General features: G+C 31.7%; 1 protein-coding gene across 5 annotated transcripts in view; it reads left to right on the top strand.

The window, feature by feature from the left end:
* The window catches only part of LOC136989037 (guanine nucleotide exchange factor DBS-like), a 177,298-nt gene that overhangs the window by 96,648 nt on the left and 64,440 nt on the right, over positions 1 to 16,210 (top strand). For all 5 annotated transcript variants that reach the window (XM_067287089.1, XM_067287088.1, XM_067287090.1 and 2 more), the window contains 5 exons: positions 4,729 to 4,843; positions 6,787 to 6,906; positions 9,527 to 9,718; positions 10,158 to 10,364; positions 10,466 to 10,678. In XM_067287089.1, coding sequence (XP_067143190.1) covers positions 4,729 to 4,843; positions 6,787 to 6,906; positions 9,527 to 9,718; positions 10,158 to 10,364; positions 10,466 to 10,678 — 847 coding nt within the window. The remainder of the gene's footprint in view (positions 1 to 4,728; positions 4,844 to 6,786; positions 6,907 to 9,526; positions 9,719 to 10,157; positions 10,365 to 10,465; positions 10,679 to 16,210) is intronic.

The raw sequence follows: 16,210 nt of genomic DNA on the forward strand, positions 1-16,210 counted from the left end.
TCACCACAGTACTCCCCCCAGTACAGTAGGTATGAAGCTAGTGGTATTGGGAGTTGAACCTGACCCTCCTTCCTGATCATGTCGTCATTGTATCGGAGGTGCTGGCTCACTCAGTGCGTAGTTGGTCATTCTGGGCAGTCTGGGCATGCAATCTTGTACGATGAGTTTGATGGTGTGCTGTCGGTTGATGTTGACTGTTGTCATTTTTTCATAGGCAAGGATCATGAAATGCTTAGGTGTCCAAATGGTAACCAGAAGGGGACGTCATAAGGGGGGCTTAGAGAAGTTCTATGTCCTTCTGTTCACATGAAAACGTGCAAGCAGGTGTCAAGTTCTGGGTGTACAAGGTGTACACTAGGGTCTCTCATTTTCTGGTCCTTTGCTTCTCCTAAGATTTCAAGAAAAAAGTGATTTGTCTCCTGGTGTAATGGTCATGTGAGCGTACAATAATCCACGAGAGACAGCACACCAAAAAAATAACAACAATTATTTTTTTTCACGTGATTAGCAATATACAGGATTCTTTCAAATTCCAACTCTTAATAGTATACAATATCCCAAACTGGGGCAAGGAATCGAGTGAATACAGAGCAAAAGAACGTGCTCGTGACAAATAAGAAAAGATGGACCTGTAATCTTACAACTAACTTACAATAAATTATAAACTAAAAAGGAAAAGAAGAATAGCAAGAAGTTTTAGTATGATAGAGGAGGTTATGAGGAATACCCGGGTTCTCTGTTTGGTATTGACACTCTTCTGGTGCGGAACCACTCTAAATCATTTTTCGCTGATCTTTTTCAGATCTCTTCGAAGATTCTCTTTATACAAGGGACGTTGTCTCTCTCTCTCTTTACGTTAGTGGGGTCCTTTCTCTTTCTGTAGGCCAGCTTCATCTCCCTTTGTCCTTTTAGATGACGAGCAGGAGCGTAACTTTTGCACGTCTACCTTCACTGAGAGTCCGACCCAAGAATGAACCTTTTTATCGTTCTAGTACCCTCAGAGCCTTCACTTCCCTTAGTTAACCTGGTTTGTGGAAAGGGTTTACTTCACTTCCCTTAGTTAACCTGGTTTGTGGAAAGTTTTCTATTAATAGAAAACAAAAGGAAGAACAAAGAAGAAAGAAAACTTAAAACTAAACTTATATCTAATATATACATTAATATGGTGTATTGCCACACTGGAATCCTGGGATATAATTAATTATTTTTAAGGTATAAAATAAATCTCAAAATTGAATGATATAATTATTTTTTATTTTTTAAGTAATTTAATATGTCCTGCAACCTCCAAAATAATATTAATAATGCTGTAAAATATGCATTAAAAATTACTTTTAAACAAGAAAAAATGGCAAGGCCATTTTTGGGACAAGACTACGTCTTGGAGACTCACTACTAAGTGGGATCACTTTGACACTCACGGCAGGTCTCATTCTCATTCTCCAATCTTCTTTGGTATCTCTGGTTTTGAGCACGATGTTAAAACTTCACGGCCACGACCACGACCACAACCACAAGGTCATCCAGGATGCATTTTTGGTGAAATTAACCTATGCAATGTTGAAATTTCTCTCCGTTGCGTGTTGCCCCAGGTTGAATTTTTGTCAATGCCTAACGAAAATTTCCCATTTTTGAAAAAGTAATCATGGCTATTGTATCATCTGAAATTATTTTTTTATTTTGCACAAACAAAATAAATATATTAATAAATGTAAAAACAAAAAAAAAATTATATTTCAGAAGTTAGTTTTAATATTAAATTATAATGACTAGTGCCATCTAGTTTCAAAAATGTTCCTATGCTGAAACAAGATATCTTGGGTCAACCAGTCAAGGTCAGCAGGTCGCGACCAGAGATATGTCTGGAATAACATGGGACAGGTAAATGGGTTTTTTCAAAGATTCATTTGTCAAAATTCTATTTCACAGCGTTTGCATTTCCAACTTCCCAACGAGAAACTCGTGCACAAATCTCGCACTAGCACCTGTTTGTAGAAAGAGTGTCGCCATCGCCAATTTGTATTTTATTTTGACTCGGTTCTCAGTCCCCTGAGTACCTACAAGTTTTTTTTTTATGTGCGCAAGATTTGGCACGAAATACTCTGTGCCAAAGTGCAACTCCCTTCAATACCTCTAAGGTATCCAGCCATTGACAGCAGTGTGATTTTATAAACAAGACATAGTCTCATCAATTATGTAGAAATTTTCAGAAATAGAAAAATTGTTGTCTGGTATTCTTGATTTGTCTACCTCAGCTACTTTAATAGCAGCATCAAGCTTAAAGCCTGATAATTCAGCAGTTCATTTGGCTTTAATAATCAGGTTTATGAAGAAAAACTTCATACTTGTTTGTATCCTTACCCAATTTGCACAACCTGGCATAATTCAGTTATTGAATCTACTGGGCATGATGGTTAAAAATTAAGACAGCACCAGTGCAATTATTCGAGATATTACAGGTTCCGACAAGTAAACAATTTTCAAAGTCTTGCCACAAATAGGCTACATATTGATTATTGACAATCTGTGACATGCCATAATAAGCAAAAATTTAAAAACCTAATAAGCAGGCTTAAAATTAGTAAATACAAATGTATTCTGACAATTTATGAGTTAATTATACTTTCTATTTGCAAAATTTCCTCAACCTTAACACATAATAAGAAAATGTGAACTTTTAAGAAATTTGCGGGATTTATCGGGATGAGAAGAATTTCCTGGATTAAAAAAACAGCCGGGATCCCAGGATCTGGTTAGAGAAACCCTAATTATAACTAAAGTAATATCCTGCAAATTTCTTAAATCCTAGAGAAATCCTAGTGTGCACATGTTAGAGTTGGCATAAGAGACTGAATTGTGGATTGTAGGCAGTGGAGAAAGGATATAGGACCCATTGATGATTCCCATCAAGGATGAAAGAATTCTGCCAGGAGACAAACAGTTGTGCTGTATACTATCTCAGTACAAGTACTGTTGATTCGAATTGAAGGCCAAAAAGAATGATTGGGAGGGATTTCATCCAGTGTTGTTCATGACATCTGGGAGCTTGTTTTACGGAACAATGGAAACGATCAACTAAACCATTGGCTGATGGCCAATGGTTTAGTTGAATGTTTCCATTGGTGTGGTATGGTGTCATACATATGTGCTTGGATGTCCAGCATAGCTATCAGGGAGAGGTGTGATTGGAATTGCTGGCCTTGATCAGATGGAGGTAGGCCAAATCTGGAGATTCAATGAGAAATGAAGGTGCAAGCAACTGTTTTGGTGGTGATGTTGTAAAGGGGAACAACTTTGGGCCACCTTGTGAATCTGTCTATGCAAGTGAGTAGGTAGGTAGATCCATCTGATGGACGAAGTGATCTGACAAGATGTACACATGCAAATCAATGGGATTGAAGGTCAAATTTCTGAAGAGGGCTGTTGGTATGCTGGTTCACCTTGGAGTGTTGGTAGCTTATGCAGGAACGGGTCCAGTTAGTAATGTCCTTCTGCATTGAAGGCCATACAAAATGTAATGTTCTTGAATTAGGTGTCTCATTCCTGGGTGGGCCAAATTGTGCATGAAAAAGAAGAATTGATGGCAAAATTGGAGGGGTATGTATGGGCAAACCCATTGTCCTTTGTGTCACAATATAGCTGTAGTGACGTGCTGATTCAAAGTGGCTATAGTGTGAGTGATGTTTTGTTGTACTTTGCTATGGCAGTAAAGTCTGTCATGGGAAGTCAAATCTCATTGATCCAAGAAAGAGTGTCTGCCACAATATTATTTGAGCTAGTAATGTATCTGATATCAATGCTGAACTATACAATGAAGTCGGGGTGCTGTAGTTGGTGTGGGGAACAAGCTTCCAGTTTTTGGTGAAACACGAAGGTGAGTGGATGATGGTCTATAAAGAAGATGAAGTCTTGACCCGCGACAGTAAGGCAGAAGTGTTTGATTGCGGAGTCTATAGCGAGCAGCTTTCTGTTGTAGGTATTGTATTTTATTTCAGTAGGAGTTAGCTTCTGCAAAAAATGGCTAGTGGGTGAGGTCCCTCAGCAGTGTGGGTTTGGAGTACAGTGCCAATGGTGATGTCACATGTGTCAACCATTATGGAGGGCCTGCCATTTGATGAATAGTATGCTAGGGTTGTTGCATTTGGGAGATCTGTCTTACATTCTTTGAAGGACTTCAGCAGACTAGAGCAGGTTCATTCCAGGAAATGATGCATTTATCATTTTTCTTAGAATCTCTAAGGAACTTGAGTAGTGGTGCCTGTGTCTGTGCAGTGTTTGGCAAAAAGCATCTATAAAAATTGAGCATGGCTGAAAAACAACAGAGTTTAGTGATGGTTTTAGGCTGAGGAAAATTGCTAATTATAAGGTTACTGACATTGTAGATCATTATTTTCAGAGTTTTTATTCTTTTAATAAAGAATAAAAAGGTTTCCAACCAGTCCAGGTATTAATATACCTGGACTGGTTGGAAACCTTTCAATACCAGAAATTCCATTGATAACACTAAAACTTTCAGGATTTTCTCCAAAAACAGAGAGATTTTATTTTTTGCATCATTTACAATGTGATTAAAATACAATTATGGGAATGCAGTTAAAACATTGAGATTGAATTAATTTATTATATTTGCTCTTCAAAAGAATAGAATAATATTATTATTCCATTTGAACAATGCCATTAACATACTTTTATATAATAAAACTTTTTTTTTATTATGTTTTATTCCAGGCTATTGGATCAATTAGAAGATGTAGAAAAAGATTTTGATTTATTCTGGACTGAACATGAAAGGAAACTTAGTCAGTGCCTTGAACTTAGAAAATTTGAACATGAATTTAAAGAGGTATTTTATTTAAAAATATATTTACAGAATGGAAGCTTAGTTTAACTGTGGAATACTATTAAATGTTGATTTCAAAAATTAAAAATTACAGATGTACTCCAGGTTATCATAATGTATTTCATCAAATAGTAGTTGTATCATGAATTGCCATTTCCCATACATTTTTTTCTATTTAAAGAAAGTTTTTGAGCAATGACCAATATGGTTTCATATCCCAGCATTCTGCAGCAGATGCCCTTGTTAAATTATGTGATACAAGATAGACAGATGTACAGCAAGGAAAGAAGAAGAGATTGATGTCTCTGTTAATATTTCTAGATATCAAATTGAGGCCACCATGCATTGTCAATGCATGGTGGCCCTCAATTTTAAAACTTATCAGAGATACCAAAGTACCACAAAATATTTTCTACTTGCTCAAGGATTTCTTTAAAAAAAAGAACAGCTGAGCTTTGTTTAAAAAAACCCACTTCTTAAATAAAGGCTATCCTCAATGCTCAGTATCTGGATTCCTACTCTGGAATGTTATTATAAATGACTTACTAATTAAATTATCAGACTGTTTCTGTTTGTTGGTTATAAAATTAGCTGTATCATTAAAAAATAATTAATTATTGATGATTTGCTAAATTTTCTTAAAACCTAGACATTTTTGGTTTTTGCCCAGACACACAATGCAAAAACTGGACAGATGGCAATACTTTGAATGGATGAAGTGTCATATTGATGGCAATAGTTAAGTCGGACCATGGTAGGGGTAGAAATATATTGTGAGAACACTGATCTGCACATAACATCAGAATGACAGAGTAGTTCCTGTTTGTAAGTGGGAGTGATTGGCACAGAGACAGACCCTACAGTTACATAAATTCATCCTGATTTATTACAACATAAAGAAAAAAATTATCTTACAGATGTATTACTCTTGTAGAAGAGTACAGGATGAGAATCTCAGGCAGTTTCCAATTTACAAGGGTGTTCTACTAATAGTCCAAGGCAGAGCCGTTTACCCCGGGATATAAATGCTGGTCATTCTTGGCAGCAATTCAGTTACTGTGTGGCCTTGCACCTGAAGATTAGAGAAACATTGTTGTCAAGCATTTAGAAAAACTGCATCCATACAATAATATTAAGATGGCCATAAATATGGATATTGTCAGCTATCTACAGAACAGCATAATCAATGGAAAAAAACCCTAAATCTTTACTTAAATCATTTCCATGATTTAAAAATTTAAAGTAAAGATACAAAAGAAAAGTTAATTAAATAAATAAATAATGGGTGATTATATAAAAAAATATTTTATAAATTAAATGTGTAAAACATCATTTAATCTGTAGCAGACTGGCTATTACCTAACAATAACTATGCATTCATAACATTTGAAATTTTGAAAACATGTTGTTCAGCCTGATTATTAGCTATAAACTTGAAATCACTTTCTGATATATGTATTTGTTTGACTCTAGGTTAGTTGTTTATCTCTAGTAAAGTAGTTGTACTTTAGTCACAAATTCTTTGATGTATAATCAATTTAGTGATTATTTTTTTAGTTAGTTGTTTCCACTTAGCCATGTAAAATATTTGAAAGATATATTAATACTTTCTTATTTAATGTTTTAAATTATAGATAAAAGAGTACTCATTCAATAAACATTGTAATATTTGTCATATTTCATATAAATAATTTTAATGAAATAACTGGTTTTCAAAATTAAAAATGTGTGTTGATATGATGAATATTTATATTTTCTAAAATTACAGTTATGGTAAATATTACTTTAAACTTTTCCTATATTTAATGTCATAATTCTTATTCTTAATTATTGTATTAATTATTAATATAATAAACTGATAATTCTTCATCATTTATCATTTTAGAGCATAAAATTAAATTTTTAAAAATATATTTTATAAATATTTGTTTTAAATTATAAATTAGCTTCAAGTGGCTCTTGCTAGTAGTATGAGAGAATTATGTGATATGCCAGAAACTGGAGAAACAGTTGCACAAGTGGAGAGTATTTTAGCTGATTTAGAAATATTTCAACTTCAAACCGAGGTATTAAATTTAAAAACAGTTAAACAAACCTTACATTATCAAATGTTTTAAACCAGGGATGAGCAACACACGGCCCGTTAAAGATGTTTATGCGGCCCGCCAAGCATTTCTAAAATTGAATTTATTTTATCGACTTTCTCCCATCAATATATTGTTATAAAATTAATTATATTAAAATGGTAGTACATACTAAACCGAAACAATTTTTTGTGACGAGTTACTCACTTGTCGGCGACTTGTTCAAACATGCAATACGAACGTGCCACGTCTGTGCTTGTTTGTGTTTGCTACTGTCACACAAACAGTCAGACTGGTAAGCTGTTAACTAGCAATTTTAGCAATTCTTGTATTTCTTGAAAGGCGTTAGTGCAATATTATTGTCAAAAAGGTAATACTAGAGTTTTTTTTTTATTCAAAATTAAGTTTTCCTACAAATTTTTTTAACTTTCAAATTTTTAATCCATAATAGCATGTCGGAAAAGCAAACAAAAAAAACGGAAGATTGCGGATGAGCACAGGCATTTCCAAGAAAAGTGGAAATTTGATTATTTTTTCACTTTCGTCAAAGATAAAGCTGTATGCTTAATATGCTCAGAGACTGTGTCGACATTAAAAGAATATAACATAAAAAGGCATTACGATACAAAACATGAACAACAATATAAAAACTTAACAGGACAACTCCGGATAGATAAGTTTAATCAAATGGAGAAAAACTTGGGAAACCAACAGGCTATTTTTAAAAATCAAGCTATTTTATCAAATACGGCAGTAAAGGCTAGTTTTGTTGTCAGTCAAATACTGGCAAAAAAAAAAAAATGAAATCCTTTGCGGATGGAGAGATGATAAAAGAATGTCTGACTGCTGTTGCAGAAATAGCATTTCCTGATAAAATAAATATTATTTCAAACATTAGTTTATCAAGATTCACCATTGCAAGGAGAATTGAAGACTTGTCCGAGAACATAGCAACAACGCTTCGTGAACGCATTGCAAAATTCGAATACTGTTCTTTGGCACTTGATGAGAGTTGCGATATTAGCGATACAGCACAACTGGCTATATTTTTACGTGGTATTGACACCAAATTTAATATTACCGAAGAATTGTGTTCACTGATTCCAATGCAAGGGACTACAACCGGCAAAGACCTGTACAATGAACTAAAGTCTGTGTTGGAAAATTTTTCAATTTCATTAGAAAAGATTATTGGTATATCGACAGATGGAGCACGAGCAATGTCAAGCATGGAGGTAGGAGTATCGGGAAGGCTATTTCAAGACATTAAGAAGGTCACAGGAAGGGAAATATTCGTTAACCACTGCATAATTCACCAGGAAAATTTGTGTGCGAAAAGATTGAGTTTGCCAAATTTCACAGTAGGCCTACCAATAATTAAACTAATCAATTTTATAAAGTCGCGTGCGTTAAATCACCATGAATTTAAAGAATTCCTGAAAGATTTAGAAACTGAATATGGAGATGTGGTTTTTAATACCGAAGTACATTGGCTGAGAGGTGCAACGATAAAAAGAGTATACAACTTAAAAAGCAAAATACAATTGTTCTTGGATATGAAGGGATATGCCTTTCCTCATTTTGGTAATAAAGAATGGATGTGCGATTTTGGGTTTCTTATCGACATGACTCAGCATCTCAATGATCTTAATGTGGAACTTCAAGGCAAAGGACAGTTTATTCACAATTTGTATGATAAAATTCAGGGCTTTGAGTGCAAATTAAAATTGTGGAAACAGCATCTTTTGCAGAATAATGTGTCTCACTTTCCACATTTAGAAAAAGAAAACGTTACTACTTCTCAAAAGTACGCACAATATATAGACATTTTAATCAACGAATTTCAATTACGATTCCAAATGTTCAAAGCTGAGAAGACAGCGGTTTCCACGAAAATGTTTTCCTCGCCATTTAATATCGATGTGGATACAGTTCCCGAAGACTTTCAAATGGAAGTGATTGACATGCAGAATAATACCGATTTAAAAAATGTATTTTTCTCAGCAAACATCGAAAATTTTTATAAATCTCATGTGAGCCCTGAGAAATTTTCGCTTTTGACGAAAAATGCAAAGCAAATGATGTCTCTGTTCGGAAGTACGTACGTTTGCAAACAATTATTTTCAACCATAAAATTAATCAAAAATGACCACCGATCAAGACTGAGTGATGCACGATTAGAAAGCTGCGTACGTGTAGCTACCTCATCAATTTCGGCTGATATTGATCAGCTTGTATCGAAAAAACAGTGCCAAATTTCTCATTAAAAATTTCAAGTAAATTCGTTTTTCTGTTCTTTTCTTGTTTGTTTTTATTTTGCATTAAAATTTGTATATGAAATCTTTACTTTTTTTAAATTTTATATTTTTTTATTCTAATGTTTATTATAAATAAAGTTTTGTAAATTATTAATAAGTGTTACTTTATGTGCGGCCCGCCAAAAAATTTTAAAATTTAAATTGGCCCGTTGATTAAAAAGGTTGCTCACCCCTGTTTTAAACGATAAATCTAATTTTAAATTTAATGAATGAATTAATAAAAACAATACTATTCTTGCATTACAAAATATATATTTATGTAATCAATTAAAAAAATTTTCTAGGAGGAATTAGAAAAGGCTGAAAGTCTTCAGAAAATGGGAAAGGAATTAATAATTGCTAATCATTATGCTGTTGATTCAATTGCTCCAAAATGTGTAGAATTAGAAAGGATGGTCTGCAACATTCGTCAGAAAGTATCTCGACAATTTGAAGTGCTTCAAAAACATAAAGATCTTCAAAAAAGAATTGAAAAGGTAATTAATTTACCATATTTAATAATACCAATTTTTAATAATTAATAATCAAAATGGACTTTTTGGAATTATATTATAATTTTTTATTTTAGTTATTTCTAAATTAATAACCATTAAAAATCAGTGTTAAAATATTAATATAAATAAATTAATTTTACTAATTCTGTGTGAGAGTTAGAAATTTTTACAAAATATATAAATTTTTTTAAAACTTGAATTTGTCAGTTTGAAAAAGTGAAATAAATATATTGTATTTTATTTTTTTCTTGATTAATAAAATATTATATTGTGTACAGTACAACTCACAGCAACTTAAAATTTAGAAACTATTTATCATTTCAAGCAGAATTTCTTATATGTTTAAAATTAGAACATGCTCTAAAAATTTTAAAAGATATATTTAAATTTGAAAATAAATGTTCTTTTAATAATTTACCAGGCTAATAAATGGTGTGGAAAAGGTGTTGATTTATTAGCAAGCCAACAAATAGAGAAATATTCATCATCATCTGCAGCAGAAATTGCATTACAAGAAGTAGAAGAATTTCTTGATAGTTCAAATGAGTTTCATCTTAATAGTCCAAGAGAATTTCATGCACTTTTTCAAAATACCATTACACCGGAATCAAGGGCATTAGTCCAGCAGGTAACAATTTTTTAATAAAAATAGATGTTGTATATTTAATGCATTTCAAAAATACATTGTTAATGCATATAATAAATATATATATGTATATTTATATATAGGTTTTAAAAAGGATAGAAGATGTCCAAATGATGTGTGAGAAACGTAGAGCTAGTCTCCATAATTTAGTTAGTCGACCTACGTGCCCTGTGCAAGCTGTAGTTCCTGAACCAGCAGTGCCTCAATTCAACTCCCTTGCACGTTCCTCTTTTGTCTCCAAAAGATCTCCTGATGCCAGTAGGAGATTATTGAGGAAAGCAAAGACAGTGCCTAAGGTGGAATAATTCTTCTATTTAAAATTTAAAAAAGTTTTATTTTATACAATTACTAAAGAGTTTTTTTATTTCATTGTTTTAATTCCTAACTTTCCAATATATTAAATCCTAATTATTAAATATACTAAGATTAATTATTTATGAATATTTTCACTGGTATCTCTGTGAGAAATATTTGTTACAATTCGAATATTTCATTTAAAATGAAAGTGCAATTAATATATATCTTACATTTAGAACTTTTATTTTTCATTCCAAAATTTTAATTTGTTTAGAAATGAAATATCAAAATATATATTAAAAAATAACTCATTTTGGAAATTGTATTATTATTGCAATTTCCAAAAAGTTATTGAAAAGTTATAAAAGCATGCAATAAAATTTTAGTGATAAAATAAAAATGTGATAATTTTAATAAGATATGAAGTATGATTTGAAAATACAATGTGAATAAATTTATAGCATATAACAAAATTTTATTATATTTTCAATAAATTTCAATAAAAAGTTTATCTATTTATTAGAGTATTATTACATAAAAAATATTAATTAAGAATATTACTTTGGATAAAGAAGCATAATGAAGGTGCTCTCTTAAGTGAACTTGACTGTAATATTCTACCAGGCTAGGAAATTTTTACACAACATTGAGTTTTATACTCTCTGCCCTTGATGATATTGTATATTGTCATTTTAATGATCCCCTCTCTTTCTGAGTCAGAAGTTAAGATTTCATCTAGTATCATATTGAAAAATATATTTGGTTTTGCCAAATTCTTCAAATTCAAATGGACAATAATTATAAATGTTTCAGGAACCTTACATCCAATCCAGCAGAATAAGAAACAAATCACTTCAAACATAAAACTATCTTAAAGGGCAATTGTATCAATTACAAGAATGAGAAACCTGTTTCCAGAGCATGACAAGCCTGTTATGATTTGTGTGAACCCAGTATGTATCCAATGAAAGTTGCTAATTTTGACAACATAATTGCAATTGATCTTTGAATTCCATCAGATCAAGTGTTTTCAAGTTTTTTAAATTCATGTTCCATGGTATGTTAGCATTTTTTCACTTTAGAACTTGGTTGTTCCTGAGGAAGATCTTTGGTATAGGCCAAAAACATTTGAACTGATTTGTTGTTACCCTGCTGGATTGGATGTAAGGTTACTGAAATGTTCAAATTTGGTTTCTTTTATCAAACAGTTTCAATTACTTAATATAGAATGGTATCAAATAGTTTAATATTTTTTCACATTGGCTGATAACTGATACATGCTTGATGTATACTATGATCTAGTATGTTCTTCATCATTATGTCAATTGCATTATAACTTTAATTCATTTGCTATTCAATACCATTAATTATTATATACTTACATTTTCAAAATTGAAGATGAATTTTTTCATGTTAAATAAAAAATCAACTACTGTACAATCACAGATACCATAAAAGTTATTTTGTTTTTGAATTATTCATTTCTTTTTGAATATCAGTTATATAAACTATCTCATCATCATATACTTTTATTATGCCACAGATATGAAAATAGTAAAGCAGTGTGATAACTGACAGCGAATGACAAGCGAGGATTAACAAACACACTTTGTTAATTTACAAACTATACTTTTATTTGCTACAATATTGGGTTCTTTGTACACTGGATCCCAACGTTTAGGCAGTGAAATTACAAAATCCAGAATACATAAAACAATACTATTAATATTACAAGTATCCTTATATCTATACTTAACCTACTTACAAACTAGAAGAAGGAAAGGAGAGAGAATATAAGTACAGATAAGGGGAAGTGGAAATATCCGGATTTCTGCTCTGGGTGCTCCGTGATACTGGGCAGGGTTACTGATGTCTCTGATCATCCACTCCTATCAATGAGGCTTTCCTTGGCTCTTTCTTTTATCTATTTTAGTAGATTTCTATCGTTCGCTTTGTCGATAATCCACTGCCGAATCAGTCCAACAAAATTGGCAGATCAGTAAGAAGTTCTTTGCCTACTTTAACAGACTAGATGGTTTCTCCGCCTTGACTTCACTTGTCGAGCCTCAATTCCTACCTTCTGTCGTTCCGCTTTAGAGCCTGTTCTCCTTGACCTTTCTTTTATTACTTTGTTTTTTACAACGTTGTTTTTCGTGTCGGAGGCATTACTCCCCATCAGATAGTAAAGCAATTAAATAGTAAAGTAATTAGGAAGGAAGTCTTTTCTTTAGTCGACAGGAAAGGGAGAGAAACAAAAGAAATCTTAAGCCTAACTTAAATTTATAGAATTATTAATTACAAAAAATATACATTAATATGCCAACAACTACAGCAGTATAACATTGCATAATCAAGGTATTCAAATAAGACTGGTCACATCAGAAGACATTCTAATGTGGTTGTTCGTACTGAGAGATAGTAATGCCCGCGAACAAACATTACTAAGAGGGATACATAAAACAGATGTATAAACAAAATATCCTTTCAAAGAGATAAAAAATCAATGGGATCAGGTAATATATCCAATTCTTTTTTTAATTTAAAACTCTAACAAATTTTCAAAAAACCTTTAGGTTAAAATTCAAGTAAAAACTACTCTTTTATATCTGATTTCGAGTGAGTTAACTAGCGTGCAAACAAATAGACAACGAAAGTATAGCTATACTTTCGTTGTCTATTTGTTTGCACGCTAGTTAACTCACTCGAAATCAGATATAAAAGAGTAGTTTTTACTTGAATTTTAACCTAAAGGTTTTTTGAAAATTTGTTAGAGTTTTAGAAAGATTTTTAGAGTTTTAAATTAAAAAGAATTAAAATATCCTTTATTTCTCTTCAAACTGATTCTTGTAGTACAGATCCCAACTTTACAGATATTAATATTACTAATTAACAAAAGGATGGTCTATTGTTCTCTCATAAGCATATAGGTAACATGCGCATATACATACAGTATTAACCCGACCGACTTACAACTAAGCTTATATCTATCTTAAATCTAAGAAAAAAGAAAAGGAAGAAACAGAGACTTGGGGAAGTATGTCAGATAGACAGACGAAGGTAGAAAATACCTGGATCTTGTTAAGTGGTAGGTACCATGTGGAAGGTGTCTCTAGAATATTATGCTTTCAGATGCCTCCCTCCTTCGAAAACAAACAAAACGGTGCCTCGTAGATCTCCAGTTGTACTCACTGTCCCTACGACCCTTCTCTTTCTGTTCTTTTCGACCTCTTCGGTTTTCCTTGGCTTCGCAGTCCCCTTTGTCCCTTTTTCAAGTTTGGAGCACTCTCTTGTCCTGCCATCCACTCTGAGATCTTGACCAAGAATGACTCTTCCGTTGGCAGTTTTGCCTCCGGTCCTTGCCTTTTTGTTTCCCTTGAAAATTTGGAGAAACGATAATTCCTCTACCCTTTTGTTCTACCAAGAGTTCTGAGAAGGGGTAATCCTTCCTTAATCAACTTGTCATTAAAGTGGAACAGATTGTCTGTATATAAATATAATTAATCATATATTTCACATGTATTCAAATCTTACTTCATTACATACCTTATTTTAAAGGAATATATAAAGTATTAAAAAATATAAATAAATTAAGAATTTTTGTAAAATTTTTAATGTAATATAATTATGCAGCAAGTCCAAACAATTTAATTAATATAAAATATATCTATCTAAAATTATTTTATAATTTTGTTACCAAGTTTTGATTTTGGTTTGTAAATATGAAATATGACATTCTGCGCTTTCTCCTGTTGCATTGTATTTTATGATCTGTTATAAGAAAAGTTTTTAGTTTTATATACTTTAAAAAATTTGTGTTATTTTTGTATATTGTTTTATTGTGCACGTTTAAATAAAATTTATTTTCTTTAATTTGTTGTGTTTTACTTATTTATTTATTTATTTTTCAATATTTATTTTACATATAAAATCTTTTACTTCAAAAAGAAATGATGTTATTGTATAGGGTGGGAAAGAAAGTCACTTAACACCCCTGCTACAGAATATAGAATATACCCAGAGTTAATTTGCTTTTGTCAGGAACACATTTGACTAAAGGGGAAACAGATTGATGTGTGTTACATGCATGGCCACCATTAAAGATGGTGGCCATATTGAATGCAACTCCAAAACTGTAAATGGAAAGGGGATCATGTGACACATCATTTAGGGTCAGAATTTCACAAGGAATTGAATGCTGAAAGATTTTATTGACCTACCTCAAACAGTTACAGTTATGCACGCTACATGATGTGCTCAATGTACATTTTTTGGTACATTCTATATTCTGTAGCAGGGGTGTTAAGTGACTTTCTTTTCTACCCTGTATTTACTCAATACTTTGCACTCTTATATATTAAATATACTTAATTTTTAGAATGATTAATGAGGAAAATCATTTTACACTTTTTTTTATTATGAATAAAAGAATTGATGGAAAGAAAGTAGAAATACAAGGTCTTTCAAAAAGAATGCTACCATTTTAAATTATTGTAATTATGTTAATTATTATCTGAGAACATTATAATGTACATTAAAACATTGAAAAACTCTCCATATTTCAATTTGCTCATTATAATTTCTCAATGTGTGCACCTTGTGTTACACAGCACACATCCACCCAATACTCAAATTCTTCCAATGCTCACTACAGCATATCTGTTATCACTCCCATAGCAGCCACAGTTCTACAGCTCCTGCAGATTACTGATGTTCCGCAATGATGAGTGATTCTGACTGCAAACTGCAGAACACAAAATGCTTTCTCTGTTGTGGAGTTGTCATTTTCATTTATGGTGCTTTCTAAAAATAGTAGACAACAAGACATTTGAATGCAGATGAACCTTAGGAAGTTAATCTATCATTGGTGTACTGTACATCGCATACTTCTCAGATAATAATTAATTTAAAATGATAGCATTCGTTTTGGAAGACCTTGTACATTAAAAAAATATATAATTGTATTAATTATTATAATGAAGAAATTAATATCATTGCCAACTCTAGGTTACTTATTGATCATAATCTTGGAAATAAAATGTCAAAGTTATTTTTATATTAAAATAGCCATCATTGAAAATGTTTACATTTACATTTTCTTTCTCATTTTATTCCTTCATACAGTACAACAGAGTTCCATTCAAAGTTCTAGAAAGTTTGTAATGATTTTTTTTTTTGTTTTGCTTTTGTTTACTGAAGAGAGTCAAAAACATTTCCATTTATAGTTTTTAATTATGTTGGTGTCCTTAACAAGCAGTCCTATGAAGCAAAATATAATATGGTGCTAAGATTTGCAAAGTGTCTGGATATTTTCTTAGTAATTAAATCATTAAAAATAATAATAATTACAATTATTTATTTAATGTAATAACTCATAAAACAATATTCATTGAATTAGTAATAGGACAAATATAACATTTAATAGCTTTTTTTTTATGTCCAGTGCCTTTTTTTCTATTTGAGTGTTTCAGATAATGCATAAAATATTTGTGATCATAAACAAAATGTCAAATTTCTATAATTGCAAATTCCAT

The sequence above is a fragment of the Centruroides vittatus genome, unplaced genomic scaffold, assembly GCF_030686945.1.
Source record: "Centruroides vittatus isolate TY-2023 unplaced genomic scaffold, ASM3068694v2 scaffold_435, whole genome shotgun sequence".
Classification (NCBI taxonomy): Eukaryota; Metazoa; Arthropoda; class Arachnida; order Scorpiones; family Buthidae; genus Centruroides; species Centruroides vittatus.